We start from the raw sequence: 25,314 nt of genomic DNA, 5'->3' as shown, positions 1-25,314 counted from the left end.
ACAGAGCTTCTTTGTTCAGAATCTCACCCTATGTATTTTTTCATCTGGCTATTGATTCACATTCATTAATATCCTTTGTAATAAACCAGTAATCTAGTGAGTAAACTAGTTTCCTGAGTTCTGTGAACCACTCTAGCAAATTAATCAAACCCAAGGAAGGAGGGTCATGAGAACCCCTTTATAGGGGTTCACAGCCAGTTGGTCAGAAGTACAGGTGATAACCTGGATTTGTGATTGGTATATGAAGTGGATGGCAGTCTTGTGGGACTGAGCCCTTAACCTGTGGGATCTGATGCTATCTTTGAGTAGACAGTGTCAGGACTGCGCTGAATTGTAGAACATGCAGGTGGTGTCAGAGAATTGCATGGTGGTGTGGGGAAAGAACCCACATATTGGAGTTGGTTTCAGAATCTTAAAAGGTTATCTAAGTTTTATAGATGTAGATATTTCTAGGGACTTGAGTCTGTCTACAGACATACAATAAAGACTCTGTGTATTGAGTAACAGTAATGGCTGCTGTGTTACAGTTTGAGTTCTTATAAAGAAATACATAGGGGTACTAGGATTATGTCAATTTGGTCATTTTTGATTAAGACCCCTGTGAGTAAGAGTGAAAAAGCTCACGGAAATAAAAAATTATGAATAAGTACTACCAAACAAAATCCATAAAATTTTACAGTCAATTTATCCTTATTCTGCAGATTTCTTAGATATTACAATAGGGAAAGAAGAGAAACTCAGAGAGTCCTGTTTCTTCACTGGGTTTGTTGCTATAGGAAAAGCATACTTTTTCTTAAATAAATCAGTATCCAACAACATCATCTCATGTTTACATAATATAATGTGCTTCAGGGGACTTTCTCAAATCTTATGACTTCGGTAGACAGGATTTATTTTCCTCCTAGATCTCTTGAGGATTTAGCAGAAACAATGAAATCATAGCTTTCTTTCACAACATATCTAGCTAAGTCCAAAGATACAGGGAATACTTATAAGTAACCACTAAAGGAAGAGCAAGTCATTTTCAAGTAATAGTTGAGATTTAGTGACAAATAATGGAAAACTGGATACTTTTAAATAAAATTAGTAACTTCAAAAAATTAACCAATTTCTGTTCAACTTCTGAAAATGAAAATTTTCACACCTGTATATGCTGTTATCTTTTTAAAAGACTAAAGATGCTGAGATTTTCAAATCAGCTTCCTTATCGTTAAGGCTGAAAATGAGAAAGACTATTATGATCAAATTATATGCTTAATTCATAAAGGGGAACAAAAGAAGTGCTAGTGCCTAGCACATTCCAGAGGGAGAAAAAAAGTTAATCAATTCAACTCAATTTTAGCTGAGGGCATTCTTCCACGATTGCTGAACCCTAGCATGTGTCAGGCAGCTAAATTTACACTAAAATGTGTAAGCTCTGTTGTTATTTTAGAGATAATCCAGGAAGCAAAACAAAGCCAAAAATTCTCTCTGCATTTTTAACATGAAATGCTTTAATCTTCAGTCAAGTGTCTACCTTTTCTGTTTTAAGATCTTTATGTATTATCTCCTCTTTTGTGTATGTTTGAAAGTTTCCAGAATAAAAACAAACAAAAAAGGGCAATAACAAAAATGATTTTGTATGTGTTTCCAACACACTGCTCATTCTTTAAAGTAACTCTTACCAGTCTCTGCTTCTGAAGTTCTTCTCTAAGTATTCTATCTTCTGGTAAAACATCACACAGCAAAAAATAATTGTCTTGTTCTTCTGTTGAGAGATCAGGAAAATAAATAAGAAATGATATTTATCACTTTTTCAAAAAAAATTTATCTTTCTTAAGAGAAATATATCTATCTATGTCTATGACGATCTCTCTTCTGGTATATAGTTCTGTTTTAGCTTTACTGAAGTTATACAACATGAACAGAGCAATTTAATTTTAGCTATTATTTTAGAGAATTATAATTTAAGAAAGATTATTCCTTTGAATTTTTGGATTGCAGGGAAAAGATGGTAGTCAAGATGTACACTTACCAAATGGAGCTGTGGAATTGATTCTTATCACACTACAAAAATCTGTAATGGGCTGTTCAGTGAACCTTTTCCTCCAATATGAAATGTACCTTAGAACAATCAAAAAGAACAAACGGTGAGAAGACTCAATACACTACTTACTTTAGAATGATAGGATTTTATAAGAACATTTAATTACCCTAAAGCAATAAATCAAATGTTGACTGAAAACTGCTAGCTAGAAAATTTGTAAATAGGAAGGCAGTAGAGCATTGTAGAAATATGAAATAAATATTTAATGAAATGACATTACCCTGTAAAGGCATGAAAATGATTAAATTTTACCATCCCCAAATTCAATAAACAGACATATGGGAAAATTAAAATGAATTATTTTTATGTGATAATGAAGTTTTTTTGAAATCACATCTAAGTTTATATGAATTTAAAATGCAACAATGATTAAATAGGCTTTATCACACATTTTCCAATAAATTGAAAGTTAGGTGGTTATCTTATCCATCAAAAGAACAGATCATGATAATGAAATGAGAAGTCAGTCTAAATTCAATATGTATATAACAAGATAGAACAATTCCTGAAATTTAGCTTTTAGAAAAACAGCCAAGCTTGCAATTCCTGTATCTAATGAGCTGAGTTAGAAGAAGGACACTGGCTAAATGTAAAAGCAAAGCATAATACCCAGATCTGCATTATTTGATGAAAGAGGGAGTAAGATGACAGGATTCAACAAGCTGTTCATCTTTCCATTTATCTAACAAGATTTATATTGACAATTACAATCTCATTTATCAAAGAAGAAGAAGAAGAAGAGAATGTGATCTGCTTCAAGGGGGAAAAAGGAAATGGAAAGGTTGACTCTATAGTTGACAATTTATCAGGCTACATGTTGATGGATTAAAAAAACGAAACTTACAACAAAGGATCAAAACCTGCACAAGAGACGGAACTTAGTTAAACAGACAAAGCACACAGAAAGAGTATATTTAAATGGCTTGATATAGCACCTGTGTTCTGCACATAGTAGGTCCACACTAAATGTTTTAAAGAGGTAGAAGAGCATTTGAAGATTCCTGTAAGGTTCTCTAAGTAGCCTCCAGCTCCCAGTATTTTGACTCCTTTTTAATCTCCCTTTTTCTTATTTTCCCAACCCATGGTGCTCTATAGAAAGGGCATTCATTATACATTAGGAAAAAAAAAATGTGCCGGGAAAGACGTCTGAGAGAAAGAGAGAAATGTGACATGAGCTAATATAAAATATAAATGGATGACAACACTGAATATAGAATATATAAGTAAAAGAAGTAAAAGATGGGCTTCACTGGTGGTGCAGTGATAAAGAATCTGCCTGCCAATGCAGGGCACACAGGTTCGAGCCCTGGTCTGGGAAGATCCCACATGCTGCAGAGCAACTAAGCCCGTGTGCCACAACTACTGAGCCCGCGTGCGACAACTACTGAAGTCCGTGCGCCTAGAGCCCATGTTCCGCAAAAAGAGAAGCCACCGCAGTGAGAAGCCTGTGCACCTCAACCAAGAGTAGCCCCCACTCGCCACAACTAGAGAAAGCCCGTGCGCGGCAGCAAAGACCCAATGCAACCAAAAATAAATAAAAATAAATAAATTTATCAAAATAAAGAAGTAAAAGAATAATGTATAAGAACAGAACCACATGTTTTAGCTCTTCCTTCTCATGTATAACCATGCTGTCAACCTGGATGGGTAAGAAGGGGTAGGACTCTTTCCTTATAAAACAGTGCTAGACCTTATTTTAAGAGATCTGAAAATGATGTATCTTAGGCTCCAGCTCAGCCTCAAACCATAAATACTATAAATGATGAACCATGACCCTATGTCTAGCTCCCTGGCTCCCACATTATAAGTATCAGAGCAGAAGGCATTTCAGGTCCATCAGAGTACACAAATAGAGGAAAAGCACCTACAAAAGGCTGACACGTTATTCCCTTTGCCATCCTGGCCAGCTTCAGCACCCTCCACTCCCCAGTTATCTTACACAGTTACTCTTATTCTCCTCTTTTCCATTCCCCACTAGTTGCTTTTTCTTCCCCTCCAGAGGAAACAGAAAGAAAAGGGAGTCAAGTTTTATCTGGAGTTTCCTCATGGCTACCACTAGAATACACCAAGGAGAGGTTCATCACTCTTGACTACTACTCCACTGAAGGCTATGTGGGTGCCACCCTCTGGAGAAAACAGAATAGTTGTTGTCAGCCCTTTATAATATTATTTCCACTATGAGCCTACAGTTCGCTAAAAGGCAGTGATAATTACATGAAGCAGATGACCAGGTAAGAGCAGATACTAGTGACCAGACTGTCCTTTGAATTGTCATTGACTAATTCTGTAACAGAGTCAACACAATAAGAGTCTCTTATCTGCAAAGATCTTGAGCTAGAAGTAGTTGTGCTTTTTAAATTAAGACTATGGTCCAACCCTTGTGGCTGAGGTTTTATTAACTGACTCCACCAGCCCTGCAGGCAACAGGGAAGAGAGGAGCAGGGACTTTGCATTCAGAGATATGAACCTGAATTAAAAGATTTTTTAACCTTTCTGACACTCAGCTTACTCATTTGCAAAATGGATTGTTGATAATTAAACAGAATAATACATGTAAAGCAGTGTCCACCATGCTGGGTGTGTAATAAATAAAGTTATTATTATAAGAAAAAGCAACGTATTTAGATAAGATTAAAGTAGTAAAGAATTTGTTTATTCCAGAGAAATATTGGTATCTAAAACAACAACAATGGTAATATTTCATCAAACATTTAATGAGCAAGTTAAAATAGTTGTATTAGTAGTGTCAGAGGGCACACACAAGTGGCTGAGGCGGGGAAGAGTAGAGTGATGATGATGATGATGATCAGAAGGATATCAATTATTAGCAGCTACCATTACTGAGACCCTACCTGCCCAAGATCACACACTTAGAATGTTAGAATTGGGACGAGAATTGGGATCTGTTGTCTCCAAATCCAAACTCAAGCCTTCTACAACACAATGCCTCTCGTGTCACACGAGGACCAATCTACACAAGAATTGCAGAAAAAGGCAGAAACAGGAGAAAGCCTCTAGAATTACAGTTGTAATGGATACTTGAAGAATTTTCTTCCGTAGAGACCAAGGAGAATGCTTTTTGACATGGCAAAACTGAAGTACACACATGAAGTCTGAAGGGAGAGGGAACGTCTTCCCTTTCTGAAAAGCATATTACCTAAAAGCAGCTCTTGGTCTGAACTGCTCCTAACTTCCTGCCCAAGTACTGAAAGTTGACACCAGCTGTTTGGGGCTGTTGAATTGGAACTGCTTGACTAGGCAAAAGGTACAGTGCCTACAGAGGCACTGATTCCTCTGATGTCCTGATTCCAAAAGTCAATGGCTCTTAGTCTCTAAGGACTTCCATGTTGGGTCCTATTCTCCCTGATCTTTGAAGAGAAGGTTCACATCACGTATTTGTTTTGTATCACATTTACCTCAGTGTGGTAGGCACAAGGGAAGTGATTACTAACATCGGCTGACTTAAAATCATGGGGAGATTCTGTCTGACAGAACCTCAGTTACCCTCTTCAAATAGTTAATGCGTCCAATGGGATGAAGAGAGAGAAGATACTGTTATATGCTCATGTCTGGTAGTCTTTACATTGGTTAAAAGCTATTTTACTGTTCCATGAACAAGTGGTCATGAATTCTGGAAATGATGTTTTTCAGATACCATCTCTAAGAGCATCTCTGAGACGTTGTTAGGTAGCTTCTGGGGGAAGAAGGATAAAGCAAGTAATAGGCCAGTCCAATAGGCACAAAGGTGTCATCTGAGTGGTCTCCTCCTGACCAAAGGCTGGGTGACAATAACATCAAAGGGAAAAAGAATCATGTTACAAAAGCAAAACACAACCATAAACTACCATATAACTGAAATATATACAATTATGTATCACATCTTATTGTGGAATACTATATAAATAGATCTGAATTGCAACAAACTTTTGACCTAAGTCTAAATTTAAGATGTATCCTAGTTATCACATAATAGTACTTTTAAAGTTTATAATTAAAATCAAGAGGTATCAATATATCCATTTCCCTGTGGTTGGTAAAAGCATTCCGATAAATTGTATTCAATTGAGAGATGTCTTAAAGAAAGCAGATGTTTAATACATGCACTGGTGGCATTTTTCCCACCCACTAAAATTTATTGTTCCATGTTAAGAAATCATTTAGTACTTCTTCATTTTTTCCTACTTCTTTAGTTTGTTTAAAGCAACCACTCAATATATAAAGGAAGCCAAGAAATAATATATGGTATGAACCCTTCATTTGGAGGACAGTTATCACAGCATTTCATATTTTATTAAAAAGCCATAAAAGTAATTATTAGGTCATCAGCAAATACTTTCTTTTAAAAGAACTTTAATCACATCTCACAAGAAATCCTTGTAGTAATATCATCTTGCCTGCCCAGCTCCCCATTGTAACTGGTGTGCTTATTGACAGAAGCATTAAGATTTGAGATACAGTCGTTAATTAAGTAGCACTGAATGAGTGGACTCTAATATAGAAAGGCACAATAATTAGGAGTTAACATTTTTCTTCTGGAAAAATTTTATCTACTGAATAAAGCTAGCAAGTAGCTCAGTATAAATAACTATGTTAATAAATGGCTCAAAGGAGAGACTTTTACTTTTGTTTTTGTTTTATTTGCTCTGAGAAAATTTTACTGTTACTTTATTCCAATAAAGAAAATGTTAAATATATTTAAACGGAAACTTTAGAGCTTATTTCTTACAAAGGACAAGGTAAGTCCATCTCTTATCTATTATCTATCATCTTTATTACTTATTGTACTCGGAAGCAACAACTCCTCTCTGAGAAGTTTTATATATATGTAAGAATTATTCAACCTATAAAGAAGTTCTGAGTGAATTAACTCATGCCAATTGAACCTCTCACTATCCCTCCCTCCCCTCAATAACTGCTAAGAAAAAGTCACATAGGTTGTTACATAATATTGAGCAGAGTTCCCTGTGCTATATACAGTAGGTCCTTGTGGAACCTAAATGGGAAAAGAATTTGAAAAAGAATAGATACTTGTATATGTATAACTGAATCTCTTTGCTGTACACCTGAAACTAACACAACATTGTTAATCACAACATTGTTAATATATTAAATGGTATTTAAAAACAACAAAGTTTAGTCATATCCATTCCTGGTCAGTGTGAATTAATCACATTTTTACTTCCTGAGGGTGAAACTTTTATTTAATTAGGAGAAGAGTTCACAAGGAAAATCTAGGTTTCCAAATTTAAAGTACATGTTAACTACACACTTTATTTAGAAAGCACTTATATCAGACATGCATCTTTTTCTTTTTAATTAAAGCATCCATTTTATTACATAATTGCATTTATAGTGTGATTGATCTCAATATTTAATTATTAACTCCTAAGCCCTGAGACCTAGTAAATAATTTGATTTTCCTGCCCACATACAGATGAGATTGACAACAATGATAAAAGAGATTGATTAGTACAAATATAGCCACTTAGCCATCATACATAAGTACAAAGGATAAAATACTAACTAATTCAGACATTTCTCACATATTTTAGAAGAAGAGAAAGAAAATCTTAACATTACTCAATTATCACTGGTTGATCATCATATTTTTCTGCAATTCCTGAGGGAGAATTTGCATTTATGTGGTAAAAAAGAGTAAAAAAAAAAAAAAAGTTTTACATCAAAGAAAAGCCAAGTGATACAAAACTTATAAAAGAATAACTCATTTGATAGTCCTGTCAATGGTTATTTGAATAAGAAAAGAATTCAAAGCTCTCTAGCCTAAGAAGTGTCTAAAACAAAATCAACAGATCTGACCACCTATAACTAGGTACCATATAAGAGAAGACTCCCAGAATACTCCCAACACACACACGTGTGTATATACATATATATATACACATACAAATTTTAATTGAAAATAAAGAATAATGAATGAGAATGAGAAGCACAGAGTGTTTCCTCTGAAAGCATGTAAAAATTAGTTTATTCCAGTAGTTGGTGGCATATATTGTTCATATAACTCTCCTTCCCTATTCTGTCTCTGCCCCCTAACCATACAGCCCCAAAGTCTACTCACAAGTAGCAATGCTGAATGGATATAAGGGGCCATAACACAGAAGGTACACAGCAGACATTCATTATTGGTGCTATGCATCTGAGAAGGACAAGAGGGCTAGAGAGTAGCTAACGTTACCCCTTTGAGCACTGTGGCTATTTGTCCTTAAAAACACACTGCCATTCTAGAAGTTTAGAGTACTTAGAACCTTAAATGAAAATTTCTCAAAACAAATTTTACAAATGATAATTAGGTCTTCAGACCAGCATACATGCCTACTGAAATCTTAAGCTACAGATGCAGGAAGCTAAGACTTCAAATATATCTTTTGTAATCAAAATATAATTAAAAATTTGGCTACCATTTATTGGGTATAAAAGATATCTCAGACACTGGTGCTATACATGCCCTGTTTTATATAATGCTCAATAATATTATGAGGGCTGGTGTTACCCCCATTCTATAGATGAGAAAACTGATGCTTAGAGTGGTAAGTAGCTTGCTGGAAGCCATGTGGTAATAAGAAAGTCACCGAGTCTGCATTCAATCCTAGGCCTTCCAGGTTTCACAGTCCACTCTTTTAATAATACAGCTTGCTGCTTGCAAAACCCATTCTAAGAAAGAAGTTGCTTGCTAAGAATAATGTGGTCTGGGAGATACAGAGTTTAGAGGCAGGGATATTATAATATCTGGGCTACTCTAACGTTTTGTAGGGAAATCAATGCAGAACATCTCAAAATGGGACCCTACCAGATATACCAAAATATGTGCTTTCAGTAACTATACAAAGCCAGTTAACTACACTGATATTGTTTATATGGAAAATGATTCCAAATTTCAACTAATAATGACCTGTACATAACTACTCCACTGTATCTGCTTAAGAGAAGGCATTTCTCTTAGACAATCACTACCAAGAATTAGTCTAGAATTAGTGACTATAATTAGCTCACTTTGGGCCCTGGCTGTACAGGTCAGGTTCCTACATTTCACACATGCCCAATGTTGGCAGTTCCTCAACTACTCACCTCTATCTACTCTTCATCCTCTTCCTCTAAGTACCTCAGTCACTGACCTTAATTGCTGTCTACTCTTATAGCCCTCTGGCTGGTTGAAAGACTCAATATTTTTCTGGTTTTCAACCATATAACAGCATTTAAGCTGACAGTTGTTTGGATGATAAGCTTTTGGATTAAAAGGCTCCAAGTATCTCTTTCCCCCAAAACTGCCCTTCGGGTGGCCTTTTACCAAGTCTATTCTCACCTTTCTGGAAGAACTCACTTAGTTGGAGAACGCATATGTCCTGAAACACGAAAAGAACATCAATCTGATAGAGATCAACAATGTCCAAAATTTCATGGAATGTGGTAAAGGGAATATTATTGATTCTTTGGAAAGTTGGTCTGCTTCCAGAATTTGTAGGACATGCAAAGGTATGTGACATTTTCAAACATAACTTACACACTCAAGAAGGCAAATAAGTACAAAGTTTAAAAAAGACTAAGGTGAAACCTGATAATATGAATTTTCATATTTCTATACGAATAATTTTATATATGTTATGCCTTTCCTTTAAGAAATAATAAAAAACTCTTTTATGGAGAAAAACAAAATTTACCTTTGGAAATCAGCAACCAACTTAACATCAGCTATGACAGTCTTATGTTCAATGATCATGTGCTTCAGAAGTTTGTCTTGTTCATCTATAAGAAAATGTTCTTCACAGAAAATACAAGGCACAGATGGAGAACCTTCTAAACTGGTGGTGCCACCTGGACTTTCTGGCAGGGAAAGCGGCTCCAGGATACAATCCTTACTGTCTGGGAGAGACAAAAAGAAAAAGAAAAAAAAAAGCTGAAATCAACTCTCTTTAGAAGGATGATTTCTCACCTCCTGCATTAAAAGGACCCTAAAGATATTTACATAATTCCAAAAAAGAAAATACACAGTACCAGAGAGCAGGATACTTTATTACCATTTTAAATAGCTTCTGTAACCCAGAGGCAGGGAGTATAACAAAGCAGCTCAAACTCCCCATTTGCCAGCTTGAATTGGGAAAACCCACTTGTCAGGACAGCTGTTCAAGCCTTCTTCTTGGATACCGGCCAATGGCAGCAAATCTAGGGGTACTTGGAGGGGGAAGGCTGCAACACACTGGGTTAAGGTTCTAAGGCCCATTTGTGACCTATGGCTGAAAGTCATCACGCTGGGAGGCAAATGGTATATATTGAGGCTACAGGTGATGCCAGGACAATCTTTTAAGCTGCTTTCTGTTACACCTGCAAACTCTTTCCTGTTTCTGATTATTTGTCATGTGCGAAGAAGACAGGTCTCATATTGGGTTAACACAGCATGTGCTGGGTGGCCCAGGTGGCAATTTTTGAAGTTGATTTATATCTATCATTTGATTATATAATTATGTATCATAATTCAAGTTCTTGCAAACAAAGAGATGAATGCTCCATTACTAGACATACATGATAAACATTCTTCTTGCCTACACTATTCCTTTTCCTAACATCACCTATAGTATCCTTAAGAGTTGAAGTATGTAAGGTCTACAGCTCTGAATTCAGGGCCTCAAACTATAGCTAGTTGTGTCAGGAGTCCTCTTCAGTCTTCTAGGGTGGAAGGCTGGACCTGTCACCTTATGCAGGCTACTGAGTAGTCAGCAACAAGGTAACTAGCGTAAGGCATTTGGCATCTGAGGAAGAGCAGGAGACCTTCTTTGGAAAGAAAGACAGCTATTTCAGAGACAGCAGTCTTTGGAATTAGGTTACTATTAATTCTACTGTTAAATTTTATTTCTTATTTTTATTTTACTTTACCTATTTCTAAAGGCCTTCTTAATTGAATAATTAATTGAATCAGTTACTGGTACACTGCTGACCATGGCCTAAGAACTGGATAAATGATGTAAGAGGGCAGCATTCATTCACTCACTTAACAAAAATTAGCTGAGTATCTACTGAGTTTTTTTCTGCTTGACTTTGCATGACACTATTCTTACAATCAAGGCCTAAGTGCTTGAAATTTGTTTGAAGGTACAGATAAGTTAAAAGGATAAAGAGAGAGAGAGAATGTATAGGATTTATGGGAGCATGGGGATACAGCAGTCACCTAAGTGAGCTGGAGAGGGAAGGTGTCCCATAAGGGATGTCCTCTAATACATCACTCATAATAAAGTACGCTAAATCAAACTGTTTATCTTAGTTACCTAAAATTATTAAATACCTAGAAAGAAGAAAACAGGGTACACATGACAATAGGGAGAATATTAAAAATATTTAAGCACTTTAGAAGCACTATTAGTAAGACTGGTGTGTTACCCATTATTATATTCATTAAATTAGGTAATGAAATCAAGGAGTTCTGGAATTCTATAGCTCTTTAGTTGCAGGCTACATTTTTCAGTTATAGGTTAAGTTCTGCAGGAACTTAAACCTGCATGTGAAAAATAGGATGGGGAAAGAGGTAAGTGATATACTTATGAAACTCTGTAATAATATTTTACGTTCCCTAGAATAGGAAAACAAAAGGCAGCATATTATAAATAAACGTTAGTAACATTACCTGCCATCTAGGAAATAACAAGTACTGTACTATATTCTTCTTCCCAAATTTGACTGAGGTACCTGTAAATTCATTTTTCTTAACTGAAGAAAGCAAACACTATATTAATAATCACCACCAATAGCAAGAACTAACCTTACTAGGTGTTTGCTATTTGTAAATTACCAGCAAAGTGTTTTAGGGCACTTTCTCAATTAATCCTAACTACCTTATTCGATTAGTACTATTACAACCTCCATCTTCCAGATGAGAATTGAGACTTAGAAAAGTTAAATAATTTCCCCAAGTCACAGTGTTAGTAAATGGCCTAAACTTACTAATTTGAGCCTAAATTCAAACATTACATTTTTCTGCTTCCAACCCCAAAAGGCAATTCCTCAACTGTGTTTCTTGTTTAAACTATGCTCAGTGCTGTTTTGAATTCATATATACTTATAAGTCATACTACATTTATATGCATTCTGCTGTGTCCTGCAGCACCCCCCATACCACCTCCACCAGCAACTCTTAAACCTCAGTAGCCCACATCCTTCAAAACCACTGGGTACTCTACCATTGTCTTCTTTCTTGAGACTTTACTGCAAACTCTCTACTATTCTTCTGTGGCTCATGTCTCTTCCCTTTTGTTTGTTCAACGCCAGTTTCTCTTTTTTCAAATGATTCCTCAGAGAAGGGACCTAAATGTTCACACATAGTAGAACCAAACTGCTTACTGTCACTGTAAAGGTATACAGGAGCAAAATCATGAATCTACAGATTTCATGTATGAGGAACTTGTGGTTTGAGAGGTACTAAGTTGTATTTGGGAACTTGAGTTGCTATACATCCATAAAATTAAAAAAATTTAATAGAAAAAAACATTTTTAGATCACAAGATTCTACAATTTTCTCCTGATTCCATAATCATTTAGCATTGTGTTCAAATTTATAACAGCATTGATCATAAGAAGTAATCTGTTTACCTTCAGACTGTTAGTCTCTGGAAGACAAGGTGAGTCCTGGTCATCTTTATTTACTTGGCACAAATACTGTGTATTATTATCCTACCATGAGTACCCACCATCACTGTGTTTACTTTGTGCCAGGCATTGTTAAGCATTTTACATGTACAGTATTAATTCAATTAACCCTTACGGTAATCCTATGACAGAGAGTCAATTTCTACTCTTATTTTACAGTTGAGGAAACTTAGTCACTGAAAGGTTAAGTGACTTGCCCTTCAGATAGCTAGTAAGTGGTGGACTCAGGATTTGAATCCAAGCAGTTCGGCTCAAGCATTTGCACTCTCAACCTATACCTAACTCTAAGGAGTTTAGACCTTTTCCTATAGGAAGAAGGGTCTCTCCTGTTTTAAACTGATATGGGGAGAATGGATTGGAAAGAGGCCAAGTCTAAAGATGGGGAGACCGACCAGTTAGGAGACTACTGCAGATGTCCAAGTTTGAGAGCTTGTCTGAGGCAGCAATGTTAGCAGTGCTTAGAAGAGAGGAACAGAGAAGAGGCTACAAAGATGAAACTGACAGTTCCTGATGAATGGCCGGCCACAGGGAGTAAAGGAGAAGGAGACGAGGAAGCCTCCCAGGTTTCTGGCTGGAAAGACTGTATGAATGGGGGTACCAGTCACAAATCTAGGAATACATGTAGAGAAGCAGGATTTTTGTTTTCTGAGAGGGATGGATAATGAGTTAAGTTTTAGATAGTTCAGGTGATCTGCTCAGAATTTAGATATTACTGACAGGGCTTGTGGACAAAGGCAGCAGTAACTGGTGTCTCATGCGATGCACTTGTGCTATTCTTTGTGTTTGCCAGCTGTCCCTCACTCTGTAACCCCACCCTCACCCCACGGATGCTTGTGGGCTTGACCTACTCCATCTCTCCATGCTCAACAATACAAATATCTCTGTTGTAATTAATTGTTTTCATGTATATCTCTGCCACTAGGGTAGTCTGTGAATTCCTCAAGGTCAAGGACTAAGTCTTACTTATTTTCAGGTCTCTGGTATCGATTATACAGTGCCTGAAACATAGATTGTATTTGATAAGTGTTTGCTGAACAAAGAAATAAAAGAATAAATAATGGACCAGAGGTACTTACAACTAGAGTTACACCTTTAACTCAGTTTCTAGGTAAATTCTATTTTAGGGAACACCTGTGGCTGTCTGTCTTTAGGAGAACTTTCTCTGCCCAGGATTGAGAGTAGTCCAACTATAATTATAGCCAGATATTCAGTCCTGTGGGCCTTGGTGTTAACAGGCCCACTGCTAATTAATAAATAATGATGTAAAAATTACATTGAATTCTGAGATAACAATAAATACTATTGAGTGTAATAAAAGTATTTCATCTTTAATTAGGGATTTAAAAATTATTTTTAATTTTTCATGTAAAGATACTCTCTACTAAACAAGGAACAAGCGTCATTTGGAATGCTGGGTCAGTTATAACCACTCCATCTGAGGATGTTTCTATGGGACAGACCCCAATCCTCTGTATATATTTTACTTTAGAGCAGCGACTTCCAAATTAAGTTTCATCACTTGGGAGGCTTCTTAAAAGTACCGATTTCAAGACCTTATTGTAGACAGAGGAACTGTAATTTTTACCAAGCAGTAGTCTCTACATTGAAGCCTGGGAATCAATGGTTCAGAGGATGATCACATGGGGACGGTGGGTCTCCGATCATATATATATGAGAGTGTGGATACCTTGGACTCATGGAAAAATCCATAAATTAGGTGACAATGCCTTGTGGCAAAGCTAACTTTATAGTGTAGTCTGTCCTAAAGAGAGCCCCTCAAATGCTAAGCACTGTGTCAGCAGAGGAAACTCAGTAAGATCTAACAGTTTATTTCCAGCTGTCACCACAAGAATCATATCTACATCTTACCACATGGTAAAAAGACAACAGACGCAGAAATACGTAATTCTTTGCTGTAAGAACTTTGAACTCTAAAAGGCCAAAGGAAGTAAATTATATCTAGCTCCTTTCAGCAAAGAGGCAAAGTATCTTGGAAATTCTGCTTTGGCTCAAAATCTGCTTCACACATTTGTTACAAATTAACAACAAATTATCTGCTCTAGTTCTCACTTTGAACAGCAACTCTGTTCAAATGAACTGTAAAAAATACCACTCCGAAAGAGCTGAGTTTTTGAGGAGATCCTATGCTGATTATAAACAATTTTATTGACTCTGGGTAAGAGTCTCGAAGTGTCAAATTATTATTCTAGGGTAGTGCTTCTCAAAGCTTAATGTGCATATAATCACCTGGAGATTTTGTTGAAATGCACCTGATTCAGTACGTGTGGCGGCCAGGGAACTGTGCCAATCAAATCTCTGGCTGCTGTGACCATAATGCAAAGAAGGCCTTGGGTGCTGTGCTCTGAAATCCCACTTGCACTGAAGCCAAGCTTTCCATACACTGCTTTCATTAAATGATTGGAGGCAGCAGAAATAGCAAGGCAGACTCATTCCTGTGAGAGATGGAACTTCACTGACATGGGACGCTGGCTGGAGGACTCCCCACTGGCTTGCCAGAAACTTGCTTAGAACTGTGCTGTACTCCGAGCTCCTACACAACCCTCCTTTCCCTCTTTCCTTCACAAAGGTCAGACCTACCTCTCCTTTTTCCCTCTGGTGTCTTCCCTAACAAATCTCTTAAACGTCAAATTCCATCTTAGTGTGTGCTTCTTGGAGTACATGAAGTAACAAAGTTGGCCTAAGAGGTAGACAGGACTGAAATTCTGCATGTCTCAGTTCCCAGATGTCGTCAGCCCACTCATCCACAAGCCACACTTTGAGTAGCAAAGTTCTATCTAGGGAACAAACCTGTCATCAATTCATAATATACCATAGGCAGCTCTAGACTTTGTAATATATCATTACTGCCAAACAAATAGCTGGCTGCTTGTGCTTTGAAGAAAAAATAAGAAGACTGAGGTTTCTGTCTCCCTTAAGTTGAATGAGAGAAGAAAAGCCCAAATCAACAAATAATTGATAAGAACTTTTACAGCATTCCATCGTAAGGAATTGTAGAACATCTCACACATCATTTCCCCTTTAAAGAAGTCCCTGCAACCTGCTTTGCACCCTATCACCACACCACTACTGAAACTGTGAAAACAAAGCAGTAATTTGGTGATATACTCAACCCAGATAAAATTGGTTTAGTTGCTACTCTCATCACACTCTGATCATCTAATTGATATCTATCATAAAAACTGGAATATTGAGATAGGTGGAGTGTTTTTGTTTGTTTTTACTGTTTTAATTCTGAAAACACTGTAAACATACTCTAGTTTCCAAAGTAAACATTTCCTTTACATATGTTCTTTATATATATTAGTGTAGTTTATTTGATTATAGCTCACTTACGTAGTTTAACAAGTCTGGATAATATTTTCAGGCCTGTTCTCTAAGCTTTTGATCTGACAGATATATATTTCCATAGGATTTCAATGCCTAATGAATCTCACTGATTATATGTTGATTTTATTCTAAAAATTAAACTCCAAGAAGGTAACTTTATTTCTAAATTCTTGAGAGTATTTTGCTCTTACACCAAAAAATGGCCTTCTACTTCCTAAACAAGTCAGTCCTTTGATTTCTAAGAGTGGCTCCCCAGCAGATGCATTTGGAAAATTGCAAAGACTAGGTCTAGTCTTTTTTTTTTTTTTTTTTTGCGGTACACGGGCATCTCACTGTTGTGGCCTCTCCCTTTGCGGAGCACAGGCTCAGCGGCCATGGCTCACGGGCCTAGCCGCTCTGCAGTATGTGGGAATCTTCCTGGACCGGGGCACGAACCTGTGTCCTCTGCATTGGCAGGCGGACTCTCAACCATTGCGCCACCAGGGAAGCCCTAGGTCTAGTCTTTTTAATCATTATCAATCTCTTAAGTTCAGAGTAAGAATATAACACCCTTATTTAATTACCCCTGGGCTAATAATTCATTTTGTAAATTAAGGAGGCCCCAAATTTAAAAGATTAATTTACTATACTCCTACTAAAAGTGGGAATGTTGGGGGATGGACTTAGATCAGCATTGTTAAATAGTCTCAATACCACATTGAGACTGCTGATGAGGCTGTGCTGGATTAGTACTCATCTATACAGCTAGAAAGTTTGCCACTTCCTCTGGTATGGAAACAGTTACAAACATATTCTACCCTTAAACCTAATAAACCCATGCTTGAAAATTTAAGGAGCTAATTTAACAGGCAAAAAGGTATGAAAACTTTATTACAGCATCACCTATAAAGTAAAGTAATGGAAACAACCTAAATGTCATGCAAATGAAAATTGTTCTATAATATCTGGCATATCTGTGCTATATAACATTATGCATTTGCTAACTGGCAATTATAAACATACATGTGCATACACTCAAATACAAGTACAAGGTTTGAAAGAAAATATACAATACAATGAGATTATGAATGCATTTATTTACCTCCAATTTTTTTAACATTGAAAAATTCTTAAATAAAAAGCATGCCAACTGATGAGTTCCTAAATGTGACTGTGACAGATAAGAGAAAGTAGAGCAAGCACCGTTTTATTCAGTCACTTTCTAAGTCTTAAGATCTAAGATGAAAAATTTTGATTATATTTACCATTTAAAAATTGAATGCCTATTATGCATAATGTAAATTCTAGATACTAAAAGAAATACAAAGATTATTAATAAAAATCCCTATCCTGAAGAAATTGTTAGTCTAGAAGAAAATATGAGACAACTGTACAAACAATTATAATATAGGTTAACATATGTGAAGTTGACCATATAAATCAAGGGCTTAGAATAGGGAGGAAAAAAATAACTTAAAACTGGAGAAATAAAGGGTAGTCATCACAGAGGATTCCTGAAATGGTAAAGAATTCCAGCAAGTACATATGGGTAGTTAAAAAATCAAAATAGTCCAAATAGTGCTAGAGTCTAAGTAAGAAAAAGCTGTAAAGGTAGATGGATCACATGTTGGTGAGCCTTAATGCCAGGCCAAAGATTTATATTTAATTTGAAAGTTGTGAGTAGATCCTGAAGGTCTTTAATCAAGGAAGTAACACAACATATTAAGTCACAAAACAAGTCTCAACAAAAGGAAAACAAATCCAAAACCTGTGGGATGCTGGAAAACCAGCAAAGTTTATAGTGGTAAATGAGTATGTTAAAAGGAAAAAAGATCTCCCATAAACAAACTTTGTAACTCAAGGAACTAGTCAAAGAAGAGCAAACCAAGTTCCAATTTAGCAGAAGGAAACAAACAAGATTGTGACAGAAATAAATGAAATAGAGAATAAAAAAAATATAGAAAAAAAATCAACAAAAATAAGAGTTGGTGTTTTTTGAAAAGGTAAACTCAAAATCAGGAATGAAAGAGGGAGATATTATAACTGATAACACAGAAATACAAAGGATCATGAGAGGCTACTATAAATAATTATACTCCAACAAACTGGATAACCTAGAAGAAATGGATACATTCCTAGAAACATACAATATTCCAAACCTGAATCACTGAAGAAATAGAAAATCTGTAACTATAAGGAGACTGAATCAGTAATGAAAAACCTCCCAACAAAGAAAAGCCCAGGAAAAAATGGCTTCACAGGAGAATTCTATCAAACACTTAAAGAATTAGTGCCAATTCTTCTCAAACTCCTCCAAAATACTGAAGAGGAAGGAACACTTCTAAACTCATTTTATGAGGCCAGCATTACCATGATACCAAAGCGAGACAGACACTACAAGAAAATTACAGACTAATATCCCTAATGTATAAAGATGCAAAAATCTTCAACAGAATACTAGCAAACCAAATTCAACAGCACATTACAAGGATCATACACCATAATCAAGTGGAATTTATCCTTGGGATGCAAGAATGGTTAAGCATATGAAAATCAATCAATATGATACACCACATTAACAGAATGAAAGATATAGATCACAGGATCATCTCAATAGATGGAAAAAAGCATTTGACAGAATTCAACATCCTTTCATGATAAAAACACTCAACAAACTAGAAAAAGAAGGAAACTGTCTCAACATAATGAAGCCAATATATATAAAAAGCTCATAGTTAATATTTACAACTGTTAAAAACTGAAAACATTCCCTCTAAGATGAGGAACAAGGTAAGGGTGCCCACTCTTGCCATTTATATTCAACATAATACTGCAAGTCCTAACTAGAGAAATTAGGCAAGAAACATACAAGAAACAAACAAACAAACAAAAAAGGCATCCAAATCAGAAAAGAAGTACAATTATGTTTGCAGATTACATGATCTTGTATGTAGAATACTATAGAGAGTACACACACACAGAAAAAAATGCTTAGAACTAATAAACAAATTCAGTAAAGTTGCAGGACAAATAATCAACATACAAAAATCAGTTGTGTTTCTATACACCAACAATGAACTTTCTGAAAAGGAAATTAAAACAATTCTATTTACAATAGTATCAAAAACAATAAAATATGTAGGAATAAACTTAACCAAAGAGGCAAAAAGACTTGTACACCGAAAACTACAAAACACTGATGAAAGATACAAATATAATTGGAAAGACAGCCCATGTTCATGGATAGGAAGATGTAAAATGTTAAATTGTCCAAACTACCCAAAGCAATCTACAGATTCAATGCAATCTCTATCAAATTCCTTTGGCTTTTTTTTTTTTTTTGCAGAAATTAGAAAACAAAAAACCTTAAAATTCATATGGAAACACAAAGGACTGTGTGAATAGCCAAAACAACCTTGAGAAAGAAGAACAAAGCTAGAGGCCTCCCACTTCCTGACTTCAAAACATCCTACAAAGCTACAGTATCAAAACAGTATGTACTCACTTCATGAGAGATGTATATAGATCAAGGAACAGAATAGAGAGCCCAGAAATAAACCCAAACACATAGGGTCAAATGACCTTTGACGAAGATGCCAAGACTACAGTGCAATAAAGGATAGTTTTTTCAACAACCATTCGTTAAAAAATACTATTATCGGGTAAACTGGATATTCATGTGTAAAAGAATGAAATTGGACCCTTACCTTATTCCACACACAAAAAATCAACTCAAAATAAAATAAAGACTTAAATATAAGACCTGAACTTATAAAACCCCTGGAAGAAAATATAGGGAAAAAAAACTTCCTAACATTGGCCTTGGCAATGATTTTTTTTAATTTTTATTTTATTTATTTATTTTAACATCTTTATTGGAGTATAATTGCTTTACAATGGTGTGTTACTTTCTGCTTTATAACAAAGTGCATCAGCTATACATATACATATAACCCCATATCTCCTCCCTCTTGTGTCTCCCTCCCATCCTCCCTATCCCACCCCTCTAGGTGGTCACAAAGCACGGAGCTGATCTCCCTGTGCTATGCAGCTGCTTCCCACTAGCTATCTATTTTACATTTGGTAGTGTATATATGTCCATGTCACTCTCTCACTTTGTCCCAGCTTACCCTTCCCCCTCCCCGTGTCCTCAAGTCCATTCTCTATGTCTGCATCTTTATACCTGTCCTGCCCTTAAGTTCTTCAGAACCATTTTTTTTTAGATTCCATATACATGTTATCATACGGTATTTATTTTTCTCTTTCTGCCTTACTTCACTCTGTATGACAGTCTCTAGGTCCATCCACCTCACTACAAATAACTCAATTTCATTTCTTTTTTATGGCTGAGTAATATTCCATTGTATATACGTGCCACATCTTCTTTATCCATCCATTCATCTGTCCATGGACACTTACATTGCTTCCACGTCCTGGCTATTGTAAATAGTGCTGCAATGAACATTGTGGTACATGACTCTTTTTGAATTAGGGTTTTCTCAGGGTATATGACCAGTAGTGGGATTGCTGGGTCGTACGGTAGTTCTATTTTTAGTTTTTTAAGGAACCTCCATACTGGTCTCCATAGTGGCTGTATCAATTTACATTTCTACGAACAGTGTTAAGAGGGTTCCTTTTTCTCCACACCCTCTCCAGCATTTATTGTTTGTAGATTTTTTGATGATGGTCATTCTGACTGGTGTGAGGTGATACCTCATTGTAGTTTTGATTTGCATGATTTGCATTTCTCTAATGATTAGTGATGTTGAGCATCCTTTCATGTGTTTGTTGGCCCTCTGTATATCTTCTTTGGAGAAATGTCTATTTAGATCGTCTGCCCATTTTTGGATTGGGTTGTTTGTTTTTTTGATATTGAACTGCATGAGCTGCTTGTATATTTTGGAGATTAATTCTTTGGCAGTTGCTTCATTTTCAAATATTTTCTCCCATTCTGAGGGTGGCAATGATTTCTTGAATATGACACCAAAATGTAGGCAACGAAAACAATAGATAAGTAGGAGTACATCAAACTATGAAGTTTCTGCATAGCAAAGGAAAAAAAAAAGACAACAAAATGATCTATGGAATGGGAGACAATATTTGCAAACCGTATATCTGCAAAAGGGTTAATATCCAAAATACCCAAGGAACTCATACAACTCAAAAGCAAAAACAAATAACCCAATTAAAAAATGGGCAAAGGACCTGAATAGACATTTCTCTAAAGAAGACGTACAAATAGCCCACAGGTATATGAAAAGGTGCTCAACATCACTAATCACCAGGGAAATGCAAATCAAAGTATAATGAGATACTACCTCACATCTGTTAGAATGACTATCATCCAAAATACAAGAGATAAGTTGATAAGGGTGTGGAGAAAAAGAAAATCTGTACACTGTTTTTGGGAATGTAAACTGCTACAGCTATTGCAGAAAACAGGATGGAGGGTCCTCAAAAAATTAAAAACAGAACTACCATATAATCCAGCAGTATTTATCAAAGAGAACTGAAAACAGGATCTTGAAGAGATCTGCACTTCCATGTTCAACAAAGCCTTATTCACAGTAGCCAAGAGGTGCAAACAGCCTACATGTCCATCGACATATGAACGGATAAAGAAGTTGTGGTACAGATATACAATGAAACATTATTCAGCCTTATAAAAGGACATTCTGTCACACAGTACAACATGGATGAACCTGAAGGACATGTAAGTGAACTAAGCCAATCACAAAAGGATGAATACTACATGATTCCATTTATATGAGGTATTTAAAGCGGTGACACTCATAGAAGCATAGAGTAGAATGGTGGCTGTCAGGAGATGGAGGAGGAGAAAATGGGGAGTAGTTGTTCAATGAGTATAGAGTTTTGGTTATGCAAGATGAAAAGGTCCTAGAGGTCCAATGTACAACAATGTGCATATACTTAAAAATACTGTACACTTGGTCCCATTAACCAATCCTGGGTGAGTTACTTAACGTCAAGTCTATTTCTACAACATAAAATGGATTAATTATAATAGTTACCTGATGGAGTTGTTATGAGGGTTAATTGAGGAAACTGATGTAAAGCACACGGGTGGTCGACACATTAGTGCAATAAACGTTAGCTCCCATTATTACTACTGATAATAATGAGTATGGCTGTAAGTTCGAGGATGGAGAGAGACAGGCATCATATGCACTGAGAGGTACTGCAATTCCTGTACATTAATTCAAGATACATATTCCATGGTCCTAAAGTCTATCTAAAGCACCAAACCATGTAAGAGTGGAGCCCAAACTTCTAACAAAGAATAAGCTCACTTTGTAACTGTCTATTTACTCTTGGGTCCTGATTATATCGTTAAAATTCAAAGGCTTTTGCATCCTCTTGATCACCTTGCTATTTCTGTAGCACATTACAATAAAAGAAAACACGATGAGATTTTTATACAGAGATAAGGGAAGTTGAAAGAATTTATACTGATAGCCTCAATTTTCTGAACATAGGAGGTGAGGTCTACAACTACACTGAAGACAAGAACTTAAGGAAAAAATGGAAAATATTTAGAACTGCTACTAATGGAAAATGCAATTTAGATAAAAATCGTTGTAGAAAGTCCTGAAGGTCCAGCTGAGGTTAGCTAGCTGCCTTACTTTGAGTCCTATTTTTATTTTGGGGACAGATCTGTATTGTGTCAAAAAGAGCTTGACTTTTCTTACAACATATATGTTCTGGGTTGTCAAATCATGCAGCTCTACACAAATACTTATACATAAATACACATAATGATAAGATTCTTAAATAGAGTATTTTAGAAACACCTAACCCAGTGCTGTCCAAAAGAACCTACTGAGAGAAAGGAAATGTTCTATATCTGCTTTGTCCTATTGGCTATTGTCCATGGTGGCCATTAGCTACATGTGGTTATTGAGCATTGAGAATGTGGACAGTGAGACTGAGGAACTTCAATTTTGTTTAATTTTAATTAAATAGCCACATGTGATTATTGGCTATCATATTTGACAGAGCAGATCTAACTAATGCAGAAGACCTTAATCTTAGGTCCATGAACACCTACACAATTCAGACTCAATCTGTAGAGTTCAATGTGAAATTGTATTCAAAATCATGTGTGTATGAATTTTTCTGGAAGGTCTTTTGATTTAATTCTTAAAGTGTTCTGGGGACTCCAAAAAGTTTTAAAACCATGCATCCTGTCACTTACACTGTATTTTTTATCATTTAGTCCAACATTTTTATTTACGACGTGTATGTGAATAGTGTCCTTATTTTGGGATTTCAAGCAATTACATAACTAAATTAACCACCATTCTGCAACAGGATTTAGATGACCTCACTTTGCAGGCAGAGCAGAAGGAGACACCCTGAAGACAGAACAGGCAATACTTATATAGGGTATAATACATAAACTACAAACAAATCCCCCGGCAAAAGTAATTTTTTAAATTGGTTATCACAGTGCGTGAAACCTCCACCATTAACATTAACCCCTGGACTACTGTTTTTGAAAGTAAAATATACGGTATCTTTTATATAAATACAGGAATTTACTGAGAACAGATGTAATAGGAGGGATTCTTTACCTGTGGGGATATATATTCCAGAGAGTCTCTAATAGGACCAGATTACTGCATCCTGTCTACAGTGAAGATTTATTTCAGAAAAGGCAAAATGTTTTTCACATAGAATTAGGATTAACAATTAACTCTCCTGTTCTTCAAAGATTTTCCTTTTCACATTCCCATTCTATAAAGAAAAACTGTAAGTGTTTTAAGTGTTAAGTTCTATAGCATATGCTATCACCTGATTATTTCTAGTGAGGCAGGTTTGTTCAGTTCGTATGCAAGCAAAATCAACAGCAAAGAGAAGTCAGGAAAAGATTGAGAATGTGTGGCAACCATCCTACTGTTATATTAAAGCTATTAACAGGCCCAATCTTTCTAGAAATACTCAGATATTGCTTTCCCAAACCATTGTCCATCCTACCAAATTCCCTGAGGGTGGGCTGGGAAGTTGGTTATTTGTAGATCTACTCTTTTTAAAAAAAAATATTTATTTTTTTTATTTGGCTGTGTCGGGTCTTAGTTGTGGCACGCAGGCTCTCTAGCTGTGGCGTGTGGGCTTAGCTGCTCCGCAGCATGTGGGATCTTAGTTCCCCGACCAGAGATCAAACCCACATCCCCTGCATTAGAAGGTGGATTCTTAACCACTGGACCACCAGGGAAGTCCCCTGTAGATCCACTCTTTTTGTCTAGAAAACTCTCAATTAGTTTAGGAGTTACTAAAAAAAAATGGAACTCAGGAACAAATGATGTAGTAGACTAGAGGATGCAGAAATGACTTGATTTCCTGCTCAGATTATGACTGAGATGATATTAATTAAGCTCCTTTTCCTTACTGTAATATGAAAGCACTGCAGAATCTAAAATATTGGCTGGGGCCTCCCTTTCCATGTTACAGTTCCTACTTTCAAAACTACTTAACAGTGAAATGTGATTAAGTTTCCTTTCTCAGGCAGCTTTTTTGGCTATCGATTACTTGTTTCTGGTTTACACATGATACCTTCTTATCTTAATCCATTCCATAAAGAGGAATTAGTAGTGTCTACTTTAATAATGCAGTAGTAACAATAATGTGAAAGCAATAGCTGTTTGAAATATAAGTTCATGACATTTCAGAGGGAAATCAATCCTAGGAAGAGAAAGTAAATGGATAAAAATAAATCCTTCCTTATTAATATGATAAATGATTATTTGTAAATTTAAATCAGATTAAGATTTCTACTGTTAAAAAGGTAGTTTAAGAAGACCTAGCGGCTTCCCTGGTGGCGTAGTGGTTGAGAATCTGCCTGCCAATGCAGGGGACATGGGTTCGAGCCCTGATCTGGGAGGATCCCACCTGCCGCGGAGCAACTAGGCCCGTGAGCCACAACTACTGAGCCTGCACGTCTGGACCCTGTGCTCCGCAACAAGAGAGGCTGCGATAGTGAGAGGCCCGCACACCGCGATGAAGAGTGGCCCCCGCTTGCCACAACTAGAGAAAGCCCTCACACAGAAACGAAGACCCAACACAGCAAAAATAAATAAATTAATTAATAAACTCCTACTACCCCCAACATCTTCTTAAAAAAAAAAAAGAAGACCTAAAGAGACATTTTTCCAAGAAGACATACAGATGGCCAACAGGCACATGAAAAAATGCTCAACATCGCTAATTACTAGAGAAATGCAAATCAAAAC

General features: G+C 36.2%; 1 protein-coding gene across 3 annotated transcripts in view; it reads right to left on the bottom strand.

The window, feature by feature from the left end:
- ZNF277 (zinc finger protein 277) overlaps positions 1-25,314 on the bottom strand; it is a 117,306-nt gene that overhangs the window by 45,791 nt on the left and 46,201 nt on the right. For 2 of the 3 annotated variants that reach the window (XM_060108679.1, XM_060108680.1), the window contains 3 exons: positions 9,763-9,964; positions 2,015-2,103; positions 1,665-1,747 (listed from right to left, as the gene is read on the bottom strand). In XM_060108679.1, the coding sequence (XP_059964662.1) occupies positions 1,665-1,747; positions 2,015-2,103; positions 9,763-9,964 (374 nt within the window). The remainder of the gene's footprint in view (positions 1-1,664; positions 1,748-2,014; positions 2,104-9,762; positions 9,965-25,314) is intronic. The other variant, XM_060108682.1, reaches the window with a different exon arrangement.

This window comes from Mesoplodon densirostris, chromosome 9, assembly GCF_025265405.1.
Source record: "Mesoplodon densirostris isolate mMesDen1 chromosome 9, mMesDen1 primary haplotype, whole genome shotgun sequence".
Taxonomy (NCBI): Eukaryota; Metazoa; Chordata; class Mammalia; order Artiodactyla; family Ziphiidae; genus Mesoplodon; species Mesoplodon densirostris.
Note: the sequence above shows the minus strand (reverse complement) of the source record. Positions and strands in the feature narration are given on the sequence as shown.